This window comes from Panulirus ornatus, chromosome 22, assembly GCF_036320965.1.
Source record: "Panulirus ornatus isolate Po-2019 chromosome 22, ASM3632096v1, whole genome shotgun sequence".
Lineage (NCBI taxonomy): Eukaryota > Metazoa > Arthropoda > Malacostraca > Decapoda > Palinuridae > Panulirus > Panulirus ornatus.
Genome location: NC_092245.1, coordinates 21565079 through 21582829, shown reverse-complemented (window position 1 = coordinate 21582829; position 17751 = coordinate 21565079). Strand labels below are relative to the sequence as shown.

Genomic DNA, 17751 nt, shown 5'->3' with positions numbered 1-17751 from the left:
TGTAACATGCGTAGCGTAGCGTAGCGATGCGGAGCATTCGAGGTAACCATCTGTGCGTGCGGAAAGTTCAGTCGTGTCGGCAGCATGGGTGTGGGCGGGCTTTAGCTTGCCTGCCCTAATGTATGGCTTCTGCAGGCCCCCCTCATGGCGCGGCGACCTCCCTTACGGTGATGGTGGTGGGCAGCCGGCCCTCCCCGGCACCCACCCCAGTGCTGGGACCTCCGCCCGTCCGCGCCTACTGCATGGGGGGCACCTGGCACCACCACCACTACCACCACCAGCAGCAGCAGCACCCCAGCTCCACCCCCGCCACACCCATGGCCGCCCACACGCCCACACTGCCTCATGGGCCTTCGCCCTTGGTGCGGTCCGGGTCGGTGCCGGGCGAGGCGGCGGGGGTGACGGGGGAGGCCGACGACCAGCTCCCGCCCCTCCGGCCTCCCCGCGCCCCTGACGCAGAGTCGCTGGCGACGGGCGTGGGCGTGGGCGGTCGCGGCATGTCTCGCTCGGTGTCCGACTCCACGTTGCGACAGGCGGCCTCCCGAGCGGCGCTACACCTTCCCCTTCCCGTCACTTCTTTAATGCACTTTAAGGTACACCCACCCACCTTAGCCTGCAGAGGGGGTGCCTCACGCCACACCTGCACACACACATAGTGTATCATGCATGACGCACCCGCCACCGCTAACATGAGCAGGTGACACTACCCACAGCCAACCAAACACTCATTGCTACGTCGTGCCACTCCCATTTCCCGTGCGTCTTGTGGAGCGCGCCGTTAGAGTGCAGTATTGCTATGCTGTTGTGCTTGGACGTAGCAGTGTGTGGGTCAGTCAGGTGAAAAAGGAGCAAGTATAGAATTTCCTTATGGGAAGCTGTGGGTAGGGCTTACAGAGGATTGTGTGGTGGACCCAAGGTTGCCTTTCCACCGCAAAATCCCAAGCCCACCACACACACACACACACACACACACACACACACACACAGTAAAGACATGGTACACATATATAAGGTCAAGAGACAACAACAAGAGTGTAAAACTCTCCTCTGTATCACACGAATGGTAATGATACACACACGCACTCACACACACAACTTGCTTTTCTGCTTGTTTTTTTTCTGCCTTTTCGCTCATTTTAAGAGCGCAGAGTATCTTCACTGTAGGTGCATTGTAGGACGATGTTTCAGTACTCACATTCTTAAATGCACACACATGGTAGTATTTTGGTAGTGCGTGTGTGTATGTGTGTTTGACGTGGCCAAGCGTCGTGTCTTTGGGTTCGAACAGGTGAGTAAAAAGAGCACCCTAGTCTGTAAGGTTGGGTCAGTGTTTTCCCCAAGTCGCCGAGCGAGTCCTGGAGGTGCTTTGTGACGCCAGCAGGCTCTGTCAACGGTAACCTATTTGGTGGTGTGGGACTCCGTCAGTAGGCGGGCCGCGGCGCACCGCTGCGGGTTTGGTAAAATCCTCCCAACGGCATTGGTACCCAGGCTGACGGCGGAAGAGGAAGATCCGCTCGCTGGTCGTTAGAGAATTTTCCACGCCACCTTCTCAGGGCCGGTGGAGAATATGAATGAATCCCAGGGATGAATGGCTCTCTCTCTCTCTCTCTCTCTCTCTCTCTCTCTCTCTCTCTCTCTCTCTTGTAGGGTATTGTGCTTCAGAGGAGTGCAAGATAGTGGGGATGATAGAGTGAGAAAGCGAGAGAGAGTAAGAGAGGTGGTTGGTGTGGTGATGGATGGTCCTTGTAATGCCATATGTGAAGACGGTAAGGAGGAGGATGTCGAAGTGTGGATGTATGAGAGAGAGAGAGAGAGAGAGAGAGAGAGAGAGAGAGAGAGAGAGAGAGAGAGAGAGAGAGAGAGAGAGAGAGAGAGAGAGAATATTTTCAAATGTAGAATTTAAAGATATGCTGTGAAGTTAGTTTTTTTTTTTTAATGATAAACCACTTACATAGGTAGATAGGTAGGGTGCTAGACCAGGCGTATATAACCGAGGTGGGGCGTTAGACGTGGTATAACATAAAGGTAGGGCGTCAAAACATATAGCAGAAGAGTAGGGCATTAGAACAGGTATCATAGGTATGGCTCGTTAGAACAGGTATGATATCCTAGAATATACGTACATGTTCGTCGGTGATTTTACTTGTTACTTGAAAGAAATTTCACTGTAATTTACGAAAAAATAAATAATAAAGGGAAATTGTAGTTCTTTCCGTGATTGGTTCAGTCCTTACTGTCTTCTCGTGGTGCAACTCCAGAGTTTAGAACGACAGATTAGGTTAGTTCCTCTTCCTACCCCGGCCTTGTGTGGCGTAAACAGGAGTTTTTGTGGTCACCAGACCCTCACCGGCATGGCCACAGCCCCAAGGGATTGTCTCACACGCTTAAAAACCCATTATGGGAGTGCTGGATGCCAAGGAAGGCTGCTGGACAGTCGCGCGTTTTCTCCCCAAACACATTCATGGACTGCTTGGCTCCGTTTTCCGTGATTCCCTCTTTTTTTTTTTTTCACCGGAGGAACTTCCTGAAGATTTGGATTTAAGACGATTAACATCAGTAGAAATAGAAGGGGGTCGTTTTCCCCCACGAACTTTGAGGTTGATACGACTGTAGCCTCGTAGTACACAAAGTCCTCATACTATCACTACGTCACTGCGTGTGTGCTGGAGTGTTGACACCTTACGTAGGAGCGGTAATGATCGCACCCACCTAAATGGACCAATCATTGGTAGCTGTGGTCAGAGAGAGAGAGAGAGGCGCAATATCATATGACTAGGGAAGGTGGACGCCCAATTGAGTGGGGGTGGCGGGAGGGTCACAGGAAACTTGAAATGGGTGGAGTGTTTCTGGGTGACTGTGGTCGAGGATGAAGTGTGTCTAGTGTTAGTGTAGGCTTTGTTTCTTGTATCCAAAATCGGGGTTCAGCAGTTACAGTTAGGTAAGATTAGATTAGGTGGTTTGTTTTGGTTTGTGATGGTGCAGAGATGGGAAAGATTATTTCCGATAATGTAGAGTAGGTCTCATCCTTCCCCAGTGTTGCAGAAAATATAATGAGAGCGAATGATGGTGATCTAGGTAATGGGAGATATACGTGAATGTGATTACGGGCTCAACCCTTGTGCTGCTGTGGAACGTCAGTCTAGTGCAGGGCTATTCAATTGGCGGCCCATGGGCCAGATCTGGCCCTTGAGTGGTTTTTCATTGTCCCTTTGACAGACTCAGAAGAATGAATATGGAATAGATATTTATCTGTAAGTGCATACGAAATTTTACAAAAATAGGTTTTCATCGCGACCAGCTGTGTTAATTAGCTAAATGAAACGTGATCAGGTGTAATAATTAGTTTAACGAAATGTTTAGAGAAAAAATGTTAGTAAAGTGAATGTATCCCCTTCAATTTGAGTTTCATAATTCGGTCTTACTAAATTAATTGAATAGTTCTAGTCTAGTTTAATGGATCCCCATTCTACTACCCCTGTACCCCTGATCATCCACTGATGAATCGAGTTTCACTAGAGCTGTGGGCATTTATTTTTTTTTCCCTAAATCTGCAGAAATAAGCCCCGTAGGGCACCATTACATATATACATTAATGTGCGTTTGTGTGTGTGTATGATTTTGAAGGCCTGTGCTTATGACACCCATTTTCTTTTGATAATTCATTGTGTTAACGGGAAGAATGAAATAACTGTATTGTACATGAACCTGGATATACTGTATTATTTATATGATTCCTCCCAGAATGTAATTAGAATCATTAGCATCCAGAATTCTTTCTTGTGTGAATTTGTTGATATATCTTTTTATATGATTTTCCATTTCGAATTTTGATAATTTATGATGTTATTGATATGTGCCTCTTTATTCAGTGGTTGATATATATATATATATATATATATATATATATATATATATATATATATATATATATATATATATATATATTGACGTTTTATACGGCATGGTAGCAGGCTGTGTAGTTTTCTGCATTTTATATTATTGTTACAGTATTGTGCCTCGATTTTCGGATGTAATTGCAACATTGCATATCTCAGTACCCATACTGGATGCCCTAGCAGGGCAGACTTAAGACCCCATGCATGCAGAGCAGAGCAGACTGATGACCCTGTGCATCCAGAGCAGGGCAGACTGATGACCTTATGCATGCGGAGCAGGGAGGACCGACCACCCCATACATGCAGAGCAGGGCGGACTGACGGTTCCTTGCATAAAGAGTAGGACAGATTGATGACTCCGTGCATGCAGAGTAGGGTGGACTGACGACCTCTTGTATACAGATCAAGTTGGAATGATGACCCTATGCATGCGGAGCAGGAAAGACTGATGACCCTATGCATGCAAAGCAGGGAAGGCTGACGACCCCATGCTCAGAGAGCAGAAAAGACTGACAACCCCATGCTCGGAGAGCAGAAAAGACTGACAACTTCCATGTATGGAGAGCAGGACAGACTGATGGCCCCATGTATGGAGACCAGGACAGACTGACGGCCTCATATATGGAGAGCAGGAAAGATAGCCAACCTTATACATGCAGAGAAGGGCAGACTGATAACCCTGTGCATGCACAGCAAAGCAGACTGACGACTCCATGCATAGCAGAGCGGGGCAGACTAATGATCACATTTATACTGAGTAAGGAAGACTGATGACCCCATGTAAACTGAGTAAGGTAGAGTAATGACCTCATGCATAGAATGTAAGGAAGGCTTATGACTATCCATGCAGAGCAGGGCAGACTGATGACTCCATAAATGTAAAGCAGGGTAAACTGACAGTCCCATGTAAGCAGAGCAGGGCAGACTTACTCAATCATGCTTCTGAAGTGGGACACACTGCTTACCCCCTCTGGGAAGATATGGCAAGACATGTTAATTCTAGTGAATAAACTGAGAGTAACTAATTTAACTTTGTTAGAAGAGTGAGGTGCACTGACTTTCCCTAACAAGGAGAGTGGGAAAGAGTGATAGAATGGAGGCAAATTGAGTAAGACACCAGTATTCTATTGAGAGAATGGGAGCAGAGTTAGGTAGATGCCTATACTGTATTGACAGAATAGAAGCAGAATGAGGTTCACACATTTACCACATTGACAGAATGATTGCAGAGAAAGGTAGACACCAGCACCATTCTGAGAGAATGGGGTTCCAGTGAGGCAGACACCTGTGCCATGCTGACAGAATTTATGTAGAGTGAGGCATGTTGACTCTTCCACGTAAACAGAGCATACTTGATTAATTTCACATTGTGAACATTACAGAAGGAGCTGAGCCTGGTGCGGCGGGGCAACAGAGTACCTGGCCAGAGGAAAAGCTTCATTGCCACGACGTCCCCAACACTGCCGCGATGCCACTCTCCTTTAAGCCAGAGTAGGTATCAGTCACACATCTTTCAATTTTTTTTCACCTATGATAAATCCATTTCACTTTCCTCACAACCACAGTAGGTTAGCTCTTCTACTTCTTTATCCTCATATGGTCAGAGTAAGTCTACATTATCTCTCCTTAAACTGATATCCATGTAACATTTCTAAGCCAATTTCATGCTCTCGCACATTTCTTGGTCAGATCAAATTCCAGTCATTCCTTTCTCATTAGATTAAGTTCTTGTCACAGTTTAACAGAAGAATATATCTCTGTCATGCATTGCTTGGCTAGTATAAGACTTTGCAGTGCCTTCCTCAGTTATAGTGAGTCCCACAACATACATTTCTGAGGTATAATATGTCATTGTTACATATTTATCACTGAAGATGATTATTATGACTTCCATTTGAGTCAAAGATAAGTTACTCCACTTATTCATAATTATCAAAAATACTATTTAGTACATTTTCAGTTAGTTTGTCTTTTTTTTATCCTTTTTCAGTAAGAGGAACCCACTTTTTTGTAGCATCATCGGCTCCTTTCAAAGCCACAGGAATTATGTCACTCTTCTTAATGAGAGTAGTTCTCTGTTATTCCCTTCTTGGTCAGAGAGCCCACCACTTTGTTTTCACCCAAAGGAAAACCCAGTTAATTCTTTTTCCGGTTGCAGTGTGTTTCAGCCACTTTGCTTAACTAGAGCATGTCTTTGGCACCTCACTCTCATCTGGAATAAATTAGTCCCCAGTATAAGGAAACCTTCTTCACCTCTCTTACAACTAAAGTTTGTGGTTCTCCTTTTTGATTCAGAAAAGGCTCATGTTGAGACAACTTCCTTTGCCAAGATAAGTTTTCTTCACAATTTTTAAATTGAAAATACCCTCAACCTGTCGGTATGTCCAGTTTCTTATATTTCCCTTTGTCAGAGTTATCACATCTCTGAATTCAGTGTTGTAATATCTACACTTTCCTCTTAGTCCTCCGTGATGCTTTTCTTTTGATGAATTTATTACACTGCTCAACAAATAGCCTACTTGAGAGATGCCAAAACTGTTCAACTGTATGGCATAACATTACCAGTGTTTGCTTCCTCTGCAAGTTGATTAACTGTATTATTCAAGAATTCATCTGCAACAGGATTATCCATCTAACAGTTAAAAGCTATTTATTTTCAGGACTGCACTATATAATTTAGTGACTATTATGTTTAATCATTTTGGTATTGTTAGCTAAAATTAGACATTTTTGACTGCCAGTTATTTCTCAGTTAGCACATAATGGCTTAACTTACCTGCGGCATCCCATTGATACTCAGAAGCATGGCTAAACCTTAGTATTCAGTTAGTACATAATGGTTAGCTGACTCATAATATCCAGTTAGCACATAAATTGGCTTAGCTGACCCGTAGCATTAAGTTTGTAAAAATTGGCATACCTGACTCTTAGTATCCAGCTAGCACATAATGGCTAATCTGAATCATTGTGACTAGTTAACATATAATGGGTGAGATGGCCCTTAACATCAATCAGCAGATAATGGCATACTTGACTCTTAGTATTGCGTAAGAAAATAATGACTCAACTGGTCCTCAGTGCCCAGTTGATTAGAGGAGATTAGCTGACTTCAGTATTCACATAGCTTAAATTGCCCATGTTGATCTTCAGTGTTTATTTGCTTAGCTAACTCTCCAGTGTTCTAGAAGACCCTCAGCATCCATAAAGCTTATAGAGACTCTCAGTGTCCATTTAGTTTGTAGCTAATGGCCCAGCTTAACCCCAAGTCTCTAATTAGTTATTAGTGACTGGATGACTAAGGGTCCAGTTAGTTTATGTTTGTCTAACTGACTATCATTAGACTCTTAGTTTTTAGTTGCTTAGTTTGCTCTCACTGTCATCTTAGCCTACACTGACCCAGTGGACCTGAAATATCCAGGTAGCTAAGGTCACCTTTCTGAACCCTAGTGTCCAGATTACATATGGTTGCATGGTTGAGTATCTGTGTTCATTCAGCTTAATGATGGTCTGCCTCACCATGTAAGGGCTGTGGATTATTCACCCAGCCCTCACATATTGTGGGTGTTATGTTCTGCAAAAACCTCACCCAAAGAGAAATTATATATGGTGAACCAGTAAATATACAGAGAAATTTGGACCCATGCTCACTCCACTCACAAACCATCACTAAAGTTTTGTCACACTTTCTGCTGCACACAGCAGCATTGAAGTGAATTTTGACAGCATAAAAAGAAAGAACTTGTAGAAGTAGGCTTCTTACAGAATATCATAATCACACACAGTGATCCCACATAAAGTAAGGGGTGGATGTACATGGGTGCAGGCAATTGAGGTTATTCTTCACCTGTTCCTGGCACTACCTAGCTCTGCAGAAAATGGCGTACGTGTGGAAAATTACTAATACTCAATTTGTAGACATCATATTTGCTGTTGAAGACACACAAAAATTTAAGATAAGGTAAGACATGTGTTTCAAGGTCTCTGGGGTGTTTGCAAATTTCATGGTAAAAGGAAACATTTTCTGAAAGGTGTCAGGTGAATCCAATAAGTCAGACAACAGAAGAATAATGTACTCAGTTGCCATAGCATGAGTTAACATTCATCCCTTTTTTAGTCAGTCAGTCTCACTTTATTTCTATTATATTTAAGTATCATACCCTGAGAAGGTTCTGGGAGCGATGGAGAATGTGTGGAAGGAGAGAATGTTATCTTGGAGAGCAAAAATGGGTGTTTGAAGGAATAGTAGTTCTAACAATTTTATATGGTTGCGAGACCTGGGCTATAGATAGGAGGGTGGATGTGTTGGAAATGAAAGGTTTTAGAACAGTATGTGGTGTGAGGTGGTTTGATTGAGTAAGTAATGAAAGGGTAAGAGAGATGTGTGGAAATAAAGAGTGTGGTTGAGAGAGCAGAAGAGGGTGTTTAGTGGTTTGGACATATAGAGAGAATGAGTGAGGAAATATTCACAAAGAGGATATATGTGTCGGAGGTGGAGGGAGCAAGGAGAAGCGGGAGACCAAATTAGAGGTGGAAGGATAGAGTGAAAAAGATTTTGAGCAATCGGGACCTGAACATACAAGAGGGCGAGAGCCATACAAGGAAAAGAGTGAATTAGAATGATGATGTATACTCGTGTCGATGTGCTGTCAATGGACTGAACCAGGGCATGTGAAACATCTGTGGTAAACCACGGAAAGGTCTGTGGAGTCTGGGTGTGGATAGAGAGCTGTGGTTTTGTTGCATTACACATGACAGCTAGAGACTGAGTGTGATGAATGGCCATTTTTGTCTGTTTTCCTGGCACTACCTTGCTGGAGCAGGGGATAGCGATGCTGTTCCTGTAGGATGTGGTAGCACTAGGAAAGGATGGAGGCATGCAAGAATGAATATGTACATGTGTATATATATGTCTGTGTATGTGTATGTATATATATGTATACATTGATATGTATATGTGTGCGTATGGGCATTTATGTATATATATATATATATATATATATATATATATATTTTTTTTTTTTTTTCTTATACTTTGTCGCTGTCTCCCGCGTTTGCGAGGTAGCGCAAGGAAACAGACGAAAGAAATGGCCCAACCCCCCCCCCATACACATGTATATACATACGTCCACACACGCAAATATACATACCTACACAGCTTTCCATGGTTTACCCCAGACGCTTCACATGCCTTGATTCAATCCACTGACAGCACGTCAACCCCGGTATACCACATTGCTCCAATTCACTCTATTCCTTGCCCTCCTTTCACCCTCCTGCATGTTCAGGCCCCGATCACACAAAATCTTTTTCACTCCATCTTTCCACCTCCAATTTGGTCTCCCTCTTCTCCTCGTTCCCTCCACCTCCGACACATATATCCTCTTGGTCAATCTTTCCTCACTCATTCTCTCCATGTGCCCAAACCACTTCAAAACACCCTCTTCTGCTCTCTCAACCACGCTCTTTTTATTTCCACACATCTCTCTTACCCTTACGTTACTCACTCGATCAAACCACCTCACACCACACATTGTCCTCAAACATCTCATTTCCAGCACATCCATCCTCCTGCGCACAACTCTATCCATAGCCCACGCCTCGCAACCATACAACATTGTTGGAACCACTATTCCTTCAAACATACCCATTTTTGCTTTCCGAGATAATGTTCTCGACTTCCACACATTCTTCAAGGCCCCCAGAATTTTCGCCCCCTTCCCCACCCTATGATCCACTTCCGCTTCCATGGTTCCATCCGCTGCCAGATCCACTCCCAGATATCTAAAACACCTCACTTCCTCCAGTTTTTCTCCATTCAAACTCACCTCCCAATTTACTTGACCCTCAACCCTACTGTACCTAATAACCTTGCTCTTATTCACATTTACTCTTAACTTTCTTCTTCCACACACTTTACCAAACTCAGTCACCAGCTTCTGCAGTTTCTCACATGAATCAGCCACCAGCGCTGTATCATCAGCGAACAACAACTGACTCACTTCCCAAGCTCTCTCATCCCCAACAGACTTCATACTTGCCCCTCTTTCCAGGACTCTTGCATTTACCTCCCTAACAACCCCATCCATAAACAAATTAAACAACCATGGAGACATCACACACCCCTGCCGCAAACCTACATTCACTGAGAACCAATCACTTTCCTCTCTTCCTACACGTACACATGCCTTACATCCTCGATAAAAACTTTTCACTGCCTCTAACAACTTTCCTCCCACACCATATATTCTTAATACCTTCCACAGAGCATCTCTATCAACTCTTATCATATGCCTTCTCCAGATCCATAAATGCTACATACAAATCCATTTGCTTTTCTAAGTATTTCTCACATATATTCTTCAAAGCAAACACCTGATCCACACATCCTCTACCACTTCTGAAACCACACTGCTCTTCCCCAATCTGATGCTCTGTACATGCCTTCACCCTCTCAATCAATACCCTCCCATATAATTTACCAGGAATACTCAACAAACTTATACCTCTGTAATTTGAGCATTCACTCTTATCCCCTTTGCCTTTGTACAATGGCACTATGCACGCATTCCGCCAATCCTCAGGCACCTCACCATGAGTCATACATACATTAAATAACCTTACCAACCAGTCAACAATACAGTCACCCCCTTTTTTAATAAATTCCACTGCAATACCATCCAAACCTGCTGCCTTGCCGGCTTTCATCCTCCGCAAAGCCCTCACTACCTCTTCTCTGTTTACCAAATCATTTTCCCTAACCCTCTCACTTTGCACACCACCGCGACCAAAACACCCTATATCTGCCACTCTATCATCAAACACATTCAACAAACCTTCAAAATACTCACTCCATCTCCTTCTCACATCACCACTACTTGTTATCACCTCCCCATTTGCGCCCCTCACTGAAGTTCCCATTTGCTCCCTTGTCTTACGCACTTTATTTACCTCCTTCCAGAACATCTTTTTATTCTCCCTAAAATTTAATGATACTCTCTCACCCCAACTCTCATTTGCCCTTTTTTTCACCTCTTGCACCTTTCTCTTGACCTCCTGTCTCTTTCTTTTATACATCTCCCACTCAATTGCATTTTTTCCCTGCAAAAATCGTCCAAATGCCTCTCTCTTCTCTTTCACTAATACTCTTACTTCTTCATCCCACCACTCACTACCCTTTCTAATCAACCCACCTCCCACTCTTCTCATGCCACAAGCATCTTTTGCGCAATCCATCACTGATTCCCTAAATACATCCCATTCCTCCCCCACTCCCCTTGCTTCCATTGTTCTCACCTTTTTCCATTCTGTACTCAGTCTCTCCTGGTATATATATATATATATATATATATATATATATATATATATATATATATATATATGGGGATAGGGGAGAAAGAATACTTCCCACGCATTCCTCATGTGTTGTAGAAGGCGACTAAAGGGGACAGGAGTGGGGGGCTGGAAAACCTCCCCTCCTTGTATTTTAACTTTCTAAAAGGGGAAACGGAAGAAGGAGTCACGCAGGGAGTGCTCATCCTCCTCGAAGGCTCAGATTGGGGTTTTTAAATGTGTGTGGATGTAACCAAGATGAGAAAAAAGGAGAGATAGGAAGTATGTTTGAGGAAAGGAAACTGGATGTTTTGGCTGTGAGTGAAACGAAGCTCAAGGGTAAAGGGGAAGAGTGGTTTGGGAATGTCTTGGGAGTAAAGGCAGGGGTTAGTGAGAGGACAAGAGCAAGGGAAGGAGTAGCACTACTCCTGAAACATGAGTGGTGGGAGTATGTGATACAGTGTAAGAAAGTAAACTCTAGATTGATATGGGTTGACGGAGAGAGATGGGTGATTATTGGTGCATATGCACCCGGGCATGAGAAGAAAGATCATGAGAGGCAAGTGATTTGGGAGCAGCTGAGTGAGTGTGTTAGTAGTTTTAATGCACAAGACCGGGTTATAGTGATGGGTGATTTGAATGCAAGGGTGAGCAATGTGGCAGTTGAGGGAATAATTGGTGTACATGGGGTGTTCAGTGTTGTAAATGGAAATGGTGAAGAGCTTGTAGATTTGTATGCTGAGAAAGGACTGGTGATTGGGAATACCTGGTTTAAAAAGAGAGGTATACTTAAGTATACATGTGTAAATAGGAGAGATGGCCAGAGAGCATTATTAGATTACGTGTTAATTAATAGGCACGTGAAAGAGAGACTTTTGGATGTCAATGTGCTGGGAGGCGCAACTGGAGGGATGTCTGATCATTATCTTGTGGAGGCGAAGGTGAAGATTTGTAGAGGTTTTCAGAAAAGAAGAGAGAATGTTAGGGTGAAGAGAGTGGTGAGAGTAAGTGAGCTTGGGAAGGAGACTTGTGTGAGGAAGTACCAGGAAAGACTATGTACGGAATGGAAAAAGGTGAGAACAAAGGAGGTAAGGGGAGTGGGGGAGGAATGGGATGTATTTAGGGAAGCAGTGATGGCTTGCACAAAAGATGCTTGTGACATGAGAAGTGTGGGAGGTGGGCAGGTTAGAAAGGGTAGTGAGTGGTGGGATGAAGAAGTAAGATTATTAGTGAAAGAGAAGGGAGAGGCATTTGGACAATTTTTGCAGGGAAGTAATGCAAATGAGTGGGAGATGTATAAAAGAAAGAGGCAGGAAGTCAAGAGAAAGGTGCAAGAGGTGAAAAAGAGGGCAAATGAGAGTTGGGGTGAGAGAGTATCATTAAATTTTAGGGAGAAAAAAACGATGTTTTGGAAGGAGGTAAACAAAATGCGTTAGACAACGGAACAAATGGGAATATCAGTGAAGGGGACTAATGGGGAGGTGATAACAAGTAGTGGTGATGTGAGAAGGAGATGGAGTGAGTATTTTGAAGGTTTGTAGAATGTGTTTGATGATAGAGTGGCAGATATAGGGTGTTCTGGTCGAGGTGGTGTGCAAAGTGAGAGGGTTAGGGAGAATGATTTGGTAAACAGAGAAAAAGTAGTAAAAGCTTTGCGGAAGATGAAAGCCGGCAAGGCAGCGGGTTTGGATGGTATTGCAGTGGAATTTATTAAAAAAGGGGGTGACTGTATTGTTGACTGGTTGGTAAGGTTATTTAATGTATGTATGAATCATGTTGAGGTGTCTGAGGATTGGTGGAATGCTTGCATAGTGCCATTGTACAAAGGCAAAGGGGATAAAAGTGAGTGCTCAAATTGCAGAGGTATAAGTTTGTTGAGTATTCCTGGGAAATTATATGGGAGGGTATTGATTGAGAGGGTGAAGGCATGTACAGAGCATCAGATTGGGAGGAGCATTGTGGTTTCAGAAGTGGTAGAGGATGAGTGGATCAGGTGTTTGCTTTGAAGAATGTATGTGAGAAATACTTAGAAAAGCAAATGGATTTGTATGTAGCATTTATGGATCTGGAGAAGGCATATGACAGAGTTGATAGAGATGCTCTGTGGAAGGTATTAAGAATATATGGTGTGGGAGGAAAGTTGTTAGAAGCAGTGAAAAGTTTTTATTGAAGATGTAAGGCATGTGTATGTGTAGGAAGAGAGGAAAGTGGTTGGTTCTCAGTGAATGTTGGTTTGCGGCAGGGGTGTGTGATGTCTCCATGGTTGTTTAATTTGTTTATGGATGGGGTTGTTAGGGAGGTGAATGCAAGAGTTTTGGAAAGAGGGGCAAGTATGCAGTCTGTTGTGGATGAGGGATCTTGGGAAGTGAGTCAGTTGTTGTTCGCTGATGATACAACGCTGGTGGCTGATTCATGTGAGAAACTGCAGTAGCTGGTGACTGAGTTTGGTAAAGTGTGTGAGAGAAGAAAGTTGAGAGTAAATGTGAATAAGAGCAAGGTTATTAGGTACAGTAGGGCTGAGGGACAAGTCAATTGGGAGGTAAGTTTGAATGAGTTCGAGTGAGTAACGTAAGGGTAAGAGAGATGTGTGGAAATAAAAAGAGCGTGGTTGAGAGAGCAGAAGAGGGTGTTTTGAAGTGGTTTGGGCACATGGAGAGGATGAGTGAGGAAAGATTGACCAAGAGGATATATGTGTCGGAGGTGGAGGGAACGAGGAGAAGAGGGAGACCAAATTGGAGGTGGAAAGATGGGAGTGAAAAAGATTTTGTGTGATCGGGGCCTGAACATGCAGGAGGGTGAAAGGAGGGCAAGGAATAGAGTGAATTGGAGCGATGTGGTATACCGGGGTTGACGTGCTGTCAGTGGATTGAATCAGGGCATGTGAAGCGTCTGGGGTAAACCATGGAAAGCTGTGTAGGTATGTATATTTGCGTGTGTGGACGTATGTATATACATGTGTATGGGGGGGGGGGGGTTGGGCCATTTCTTTTGTCTGTTTCCTTGCGCTACCTCGCAAACGTGGGAGACAGCGACAAAGTATAATAAAAAAAAAAAAAAGTTTGAATGGAGAAAAACTGGAGGAAGTAAAGTGTTTTAGATATCTGGGAGTGGATGTGGCAGTGGATGGAAGTATGGAAGTGGAAGTGAATCATAGGGTGGGGGAGGGGGCGAAAGTTCTGGGAGCGTTGAAAAATGTGTGGAAGTCGAGAACATTATCTCGGAAAGCAAAAATGGGTATGTTTGAAGGAATAGTGGTTCCAACAATGTTATATGGTTGCCAGGTGTGGGCTATAGAGTTGTGCAGAGGAGGGTGGATGTGCTGGAAATGAGATGTTTGAGGACAATATGTGGTGTGAGGTGGTTTGATCGAGTAAGTAATGTAAGGGTAAGAGAGATGTGTGGTAATAAAAATAGTGTGGTTGAGAGAGCAGAAGAGGGTGTTTTGAAATGGTTTGGTCACATGGAGAGAATGAGTGAGGAAAGATTGACCAAGAGGATATATGTGTCAGAGGTGGAGGGAATGGAGACCAAATTAGAAGTGGAAAGATGGTGTGAAAAAGATTTTGAGTGATCGGGGCCTGAACATGCATGAGGGTGAAAGGCGTGCAAGGAATAGAGTGAATTGGAACGATGTGGTATACCGGGGTCGACGTGCTGTCAATGGATTGAACCAGGGCATGTGAAGCGTCTGGGGTAAACCATGGAGAGTTCTGTGGGGCCTGGATGTGGAAAGGGAGCTGTGGTTTCAGTGCATTATTACATGACAGCTAGAGACTGAGTGTAAACAAATGTGGCCTTTGTTGTCTTTTCCTAGCACTACCTCGTGCACATGCGGGGGGGAGGGGGTTGTTATTTTATGTGTGGCAGGGTGGCGATGGGAATGAATAAAGGCAGACAGTATGAATTATGTACATGTGTATGTATGTATATGTCTGTGTGTGCATATATATGTATACGTTGAGATGTATAGGTATGTATGTTTGTGTATATGAACGTGTATGTATATACATGTGTATGTGGGTGGGTTGGGCCATTCTTTCATCTGCTTCCTTGCGCTACCTTGCTAACGCGGGAAACAGCGACAAAAGTAAATAAATAAATATGAGTGGATCGGCCATTCTTCGTCTGTTTCCTGGTGCTACCTCGCTGACATGGGAGACGGCGACCAAGTATAATAATAGAAAAATAAAAAACCTTCAGAACAGATGAAATCATCATGTCTAGCCAATGTATAGGGAATAATGATTATGATAAACCCTAGTCATGCCATGATTGTAGTCTCCTTTGCATGAAAGTTTGAATTTGAAGAGTTAGCTACTTCATATTGGATATGGTTAATTGTAGCATTTGAGTGTATTTTAGCTATATTATTTCTAATCATCCTGTTTTAAAGTAGATGCATATGTTATAAATTAAACTTCTGTGTAGTGAAATAAGATTGAATTTTACCAAGTGGTTGATATGTAGCATTCAGCTATTTTGTGAAGTATCTTTACATACAGTAACACTTGCATGCATTACTATTTTATGTTATCAATGCTTAATTTGTATGTAAGAAACTGGATTCTTTCGTTTCCTGAAAGTGCAAAATACAGTTACCATATGTTGATTTTTTTTTTTTTTTTTTTTTTTTTTTTTTTTTGTCCAACAGGTAGTCCCATGGAATCTCCAAGAAACATGTCTCCACTGCAACACTTCGCATTTGTCCCAGTGAAGAATCGAGATGGTCGCCGCTGGTCTGTTGCATCTCTTCCATCTTCAGGCTATGGCACCACACCTGGATCATCTAATGTATCTGTAAGTGAAGAGAATATTTACATTAACTATTATTCTTTTGATTCCTATGAAAATATTTAGGAAAGTGATTGATCGTTTTTATGTTGTAGGTGACATGGCATGACATAGACATGAATCAGATAACAATTTCCACAACTTTGTTGTTGAGGAAAGGGTGAGGGATCATAATGGTCAGATCTCATGTGAATAGTTCCCATACAGAAGCTGTGGGAAGCAGCTGCCAGTTATTTAGTGGCTGGGAAAAATACAGAAACCCCAAGGGAGCTGTGGCCAAAATACAGCAAAGTCAACACCTTTAGACCATAAAGACCACAGCAGCATCTCAGTGAATGGAAAGGGATAGTTGAAGAAAAGTGGTAGTGTAAAAGTTGATAAATCTGAAGGCTTTTGATTCCACTCTGGCTAAGAGAGAGGTGGAAGAAGAACCACACCTAATATTTGAGCAAATAAGTTCCATGTGGATATGAAATGTCTTTTTGCAAGGATAGTATCCCTTGCATTTGGGAGGTAGATTTGTATTGTTCACTGTTTGGTGTTTTTAGGATAGAGTGGAGGATGTTCTTATAACCAACATGTGTAAGTTATGGAAGGGGGTGAATTATAGTGTTTAAAAATTTGATGATAGGACATGAATCAGATTATGAAGGAGATGTAGGTATAAATTGTGTTTTTGTACTCTTGAATTTTGCTTGGTTACTGCTTCTCCATTCCAAGATGCTGCTTAGGTCTAATTTAAGGAAAGAAGTTTGTTCACTATAAGAAAAAGAATGCATATTGGAATCAAGGAGGAAGGGAATTCTAGTTGCAGTTTCTGGATTGGAATTATTGACACGAGGATGAATAGGGTTAGAGGGTGAAGAAAGGTCTCTTATGAGCAGAAGAAAGATGGTAAGCTAATTGGCAGAACCCTCTGGTAAGCCATTTTTCATTGGATGAGAGGGAGACTTTGTTCCATCAGTGACCGCTGTAGGGGAACAACTGGAGAGGAAGTTATGCATTTGAGAACAGAGAAGTAGAAAAGCCAGAGGAAGGAAGTTTAGATAGCTAAGACATATACCACACCTTGTCAGATGCTTTAGAGGATCATAGGTGAGTCCCTCAGGAGAAACAGTCACCAGTGTTCATTACATCATGTTAGCTATATTGGAAAAAGAAGGAATGGAAAGATTTTGAGTATTAAAGCGGGGTTTCAAATATTTTGGAGACAGTAGAAGTGAGAGCAGTGGAGTGATAGAATGTCTCCTAACTTAGAAAAGGCTGCACTAAGGCATGCTTTCAAGAAGAAAATATATTGTTTTTTAGATAGGCAAAATTGGTGAGCAAGGATAGGAGTTAACTTATAGACACATTCCCATAGGATATAAAGAGGCATATCATTAGGATCCTTGAAGCTGTGTTTAAAGTTGATTAAATGAAGCATTCTTGGATTAAAAGTTAATTGAGAGACATGCAAAAGAGGCATCAGAGGGGCTGCTGGTATGATTTCTGATCATTGATTGGTGGAGATGATGGTGAAAATTAGTAGAAACTTTCTGAAGAGGAAATGATATAGGTGAGAAGGTGATGGTGAAAGTAAGCAAGCTAGGAAAAGAGTCTTGTGTTAAGGGATACTGAGGAAGATTGAGTGTAGAATGGCAAAAAATGAGGGTAGATGAAGCTAGGGAAGTGGATGAGGAATGTTAGGTATTTGCAGAAGCAGTCCTAGTATGTGCAAGAGAACTGTGTGGCT

At 42.9% G+C, this 17751-nt stretch overlaps 1 protein-coding gene across 14 annotated transcripts in view; it reads left to right on the top strand.

Moving 5' to 3' along the window:
- The window catches only part of dop (microtubule-associated serine/threonine (MAST) protein kinase dop), a 1162440-nt gene that overhangs the window by 956535 nt on the left and 188154 nt on the right, over window positions 1-17751 (top strand). For 13 of the 14 annotated variants that reach the window (XM_071676293.1, XM_071676295.1, XM_071676294.1 and 10 more), the window contains 2 exons: window positions 5279-5391; window positions 15881-16022. In XM_071676293.1, coding sequence (XP_071532394.1) covers window positions 5279-5391; window positions 15881-16022 — 255 coding nt within the window. Of the gene's footprint in view, window positions 1-135; window positions 594-5278; window positions 5392-15880; window positions 16023-17751 lie in introns of all 14 variants that reach the window. The other variant, XM_071676291.1, reaches the window with a different exon arrangement.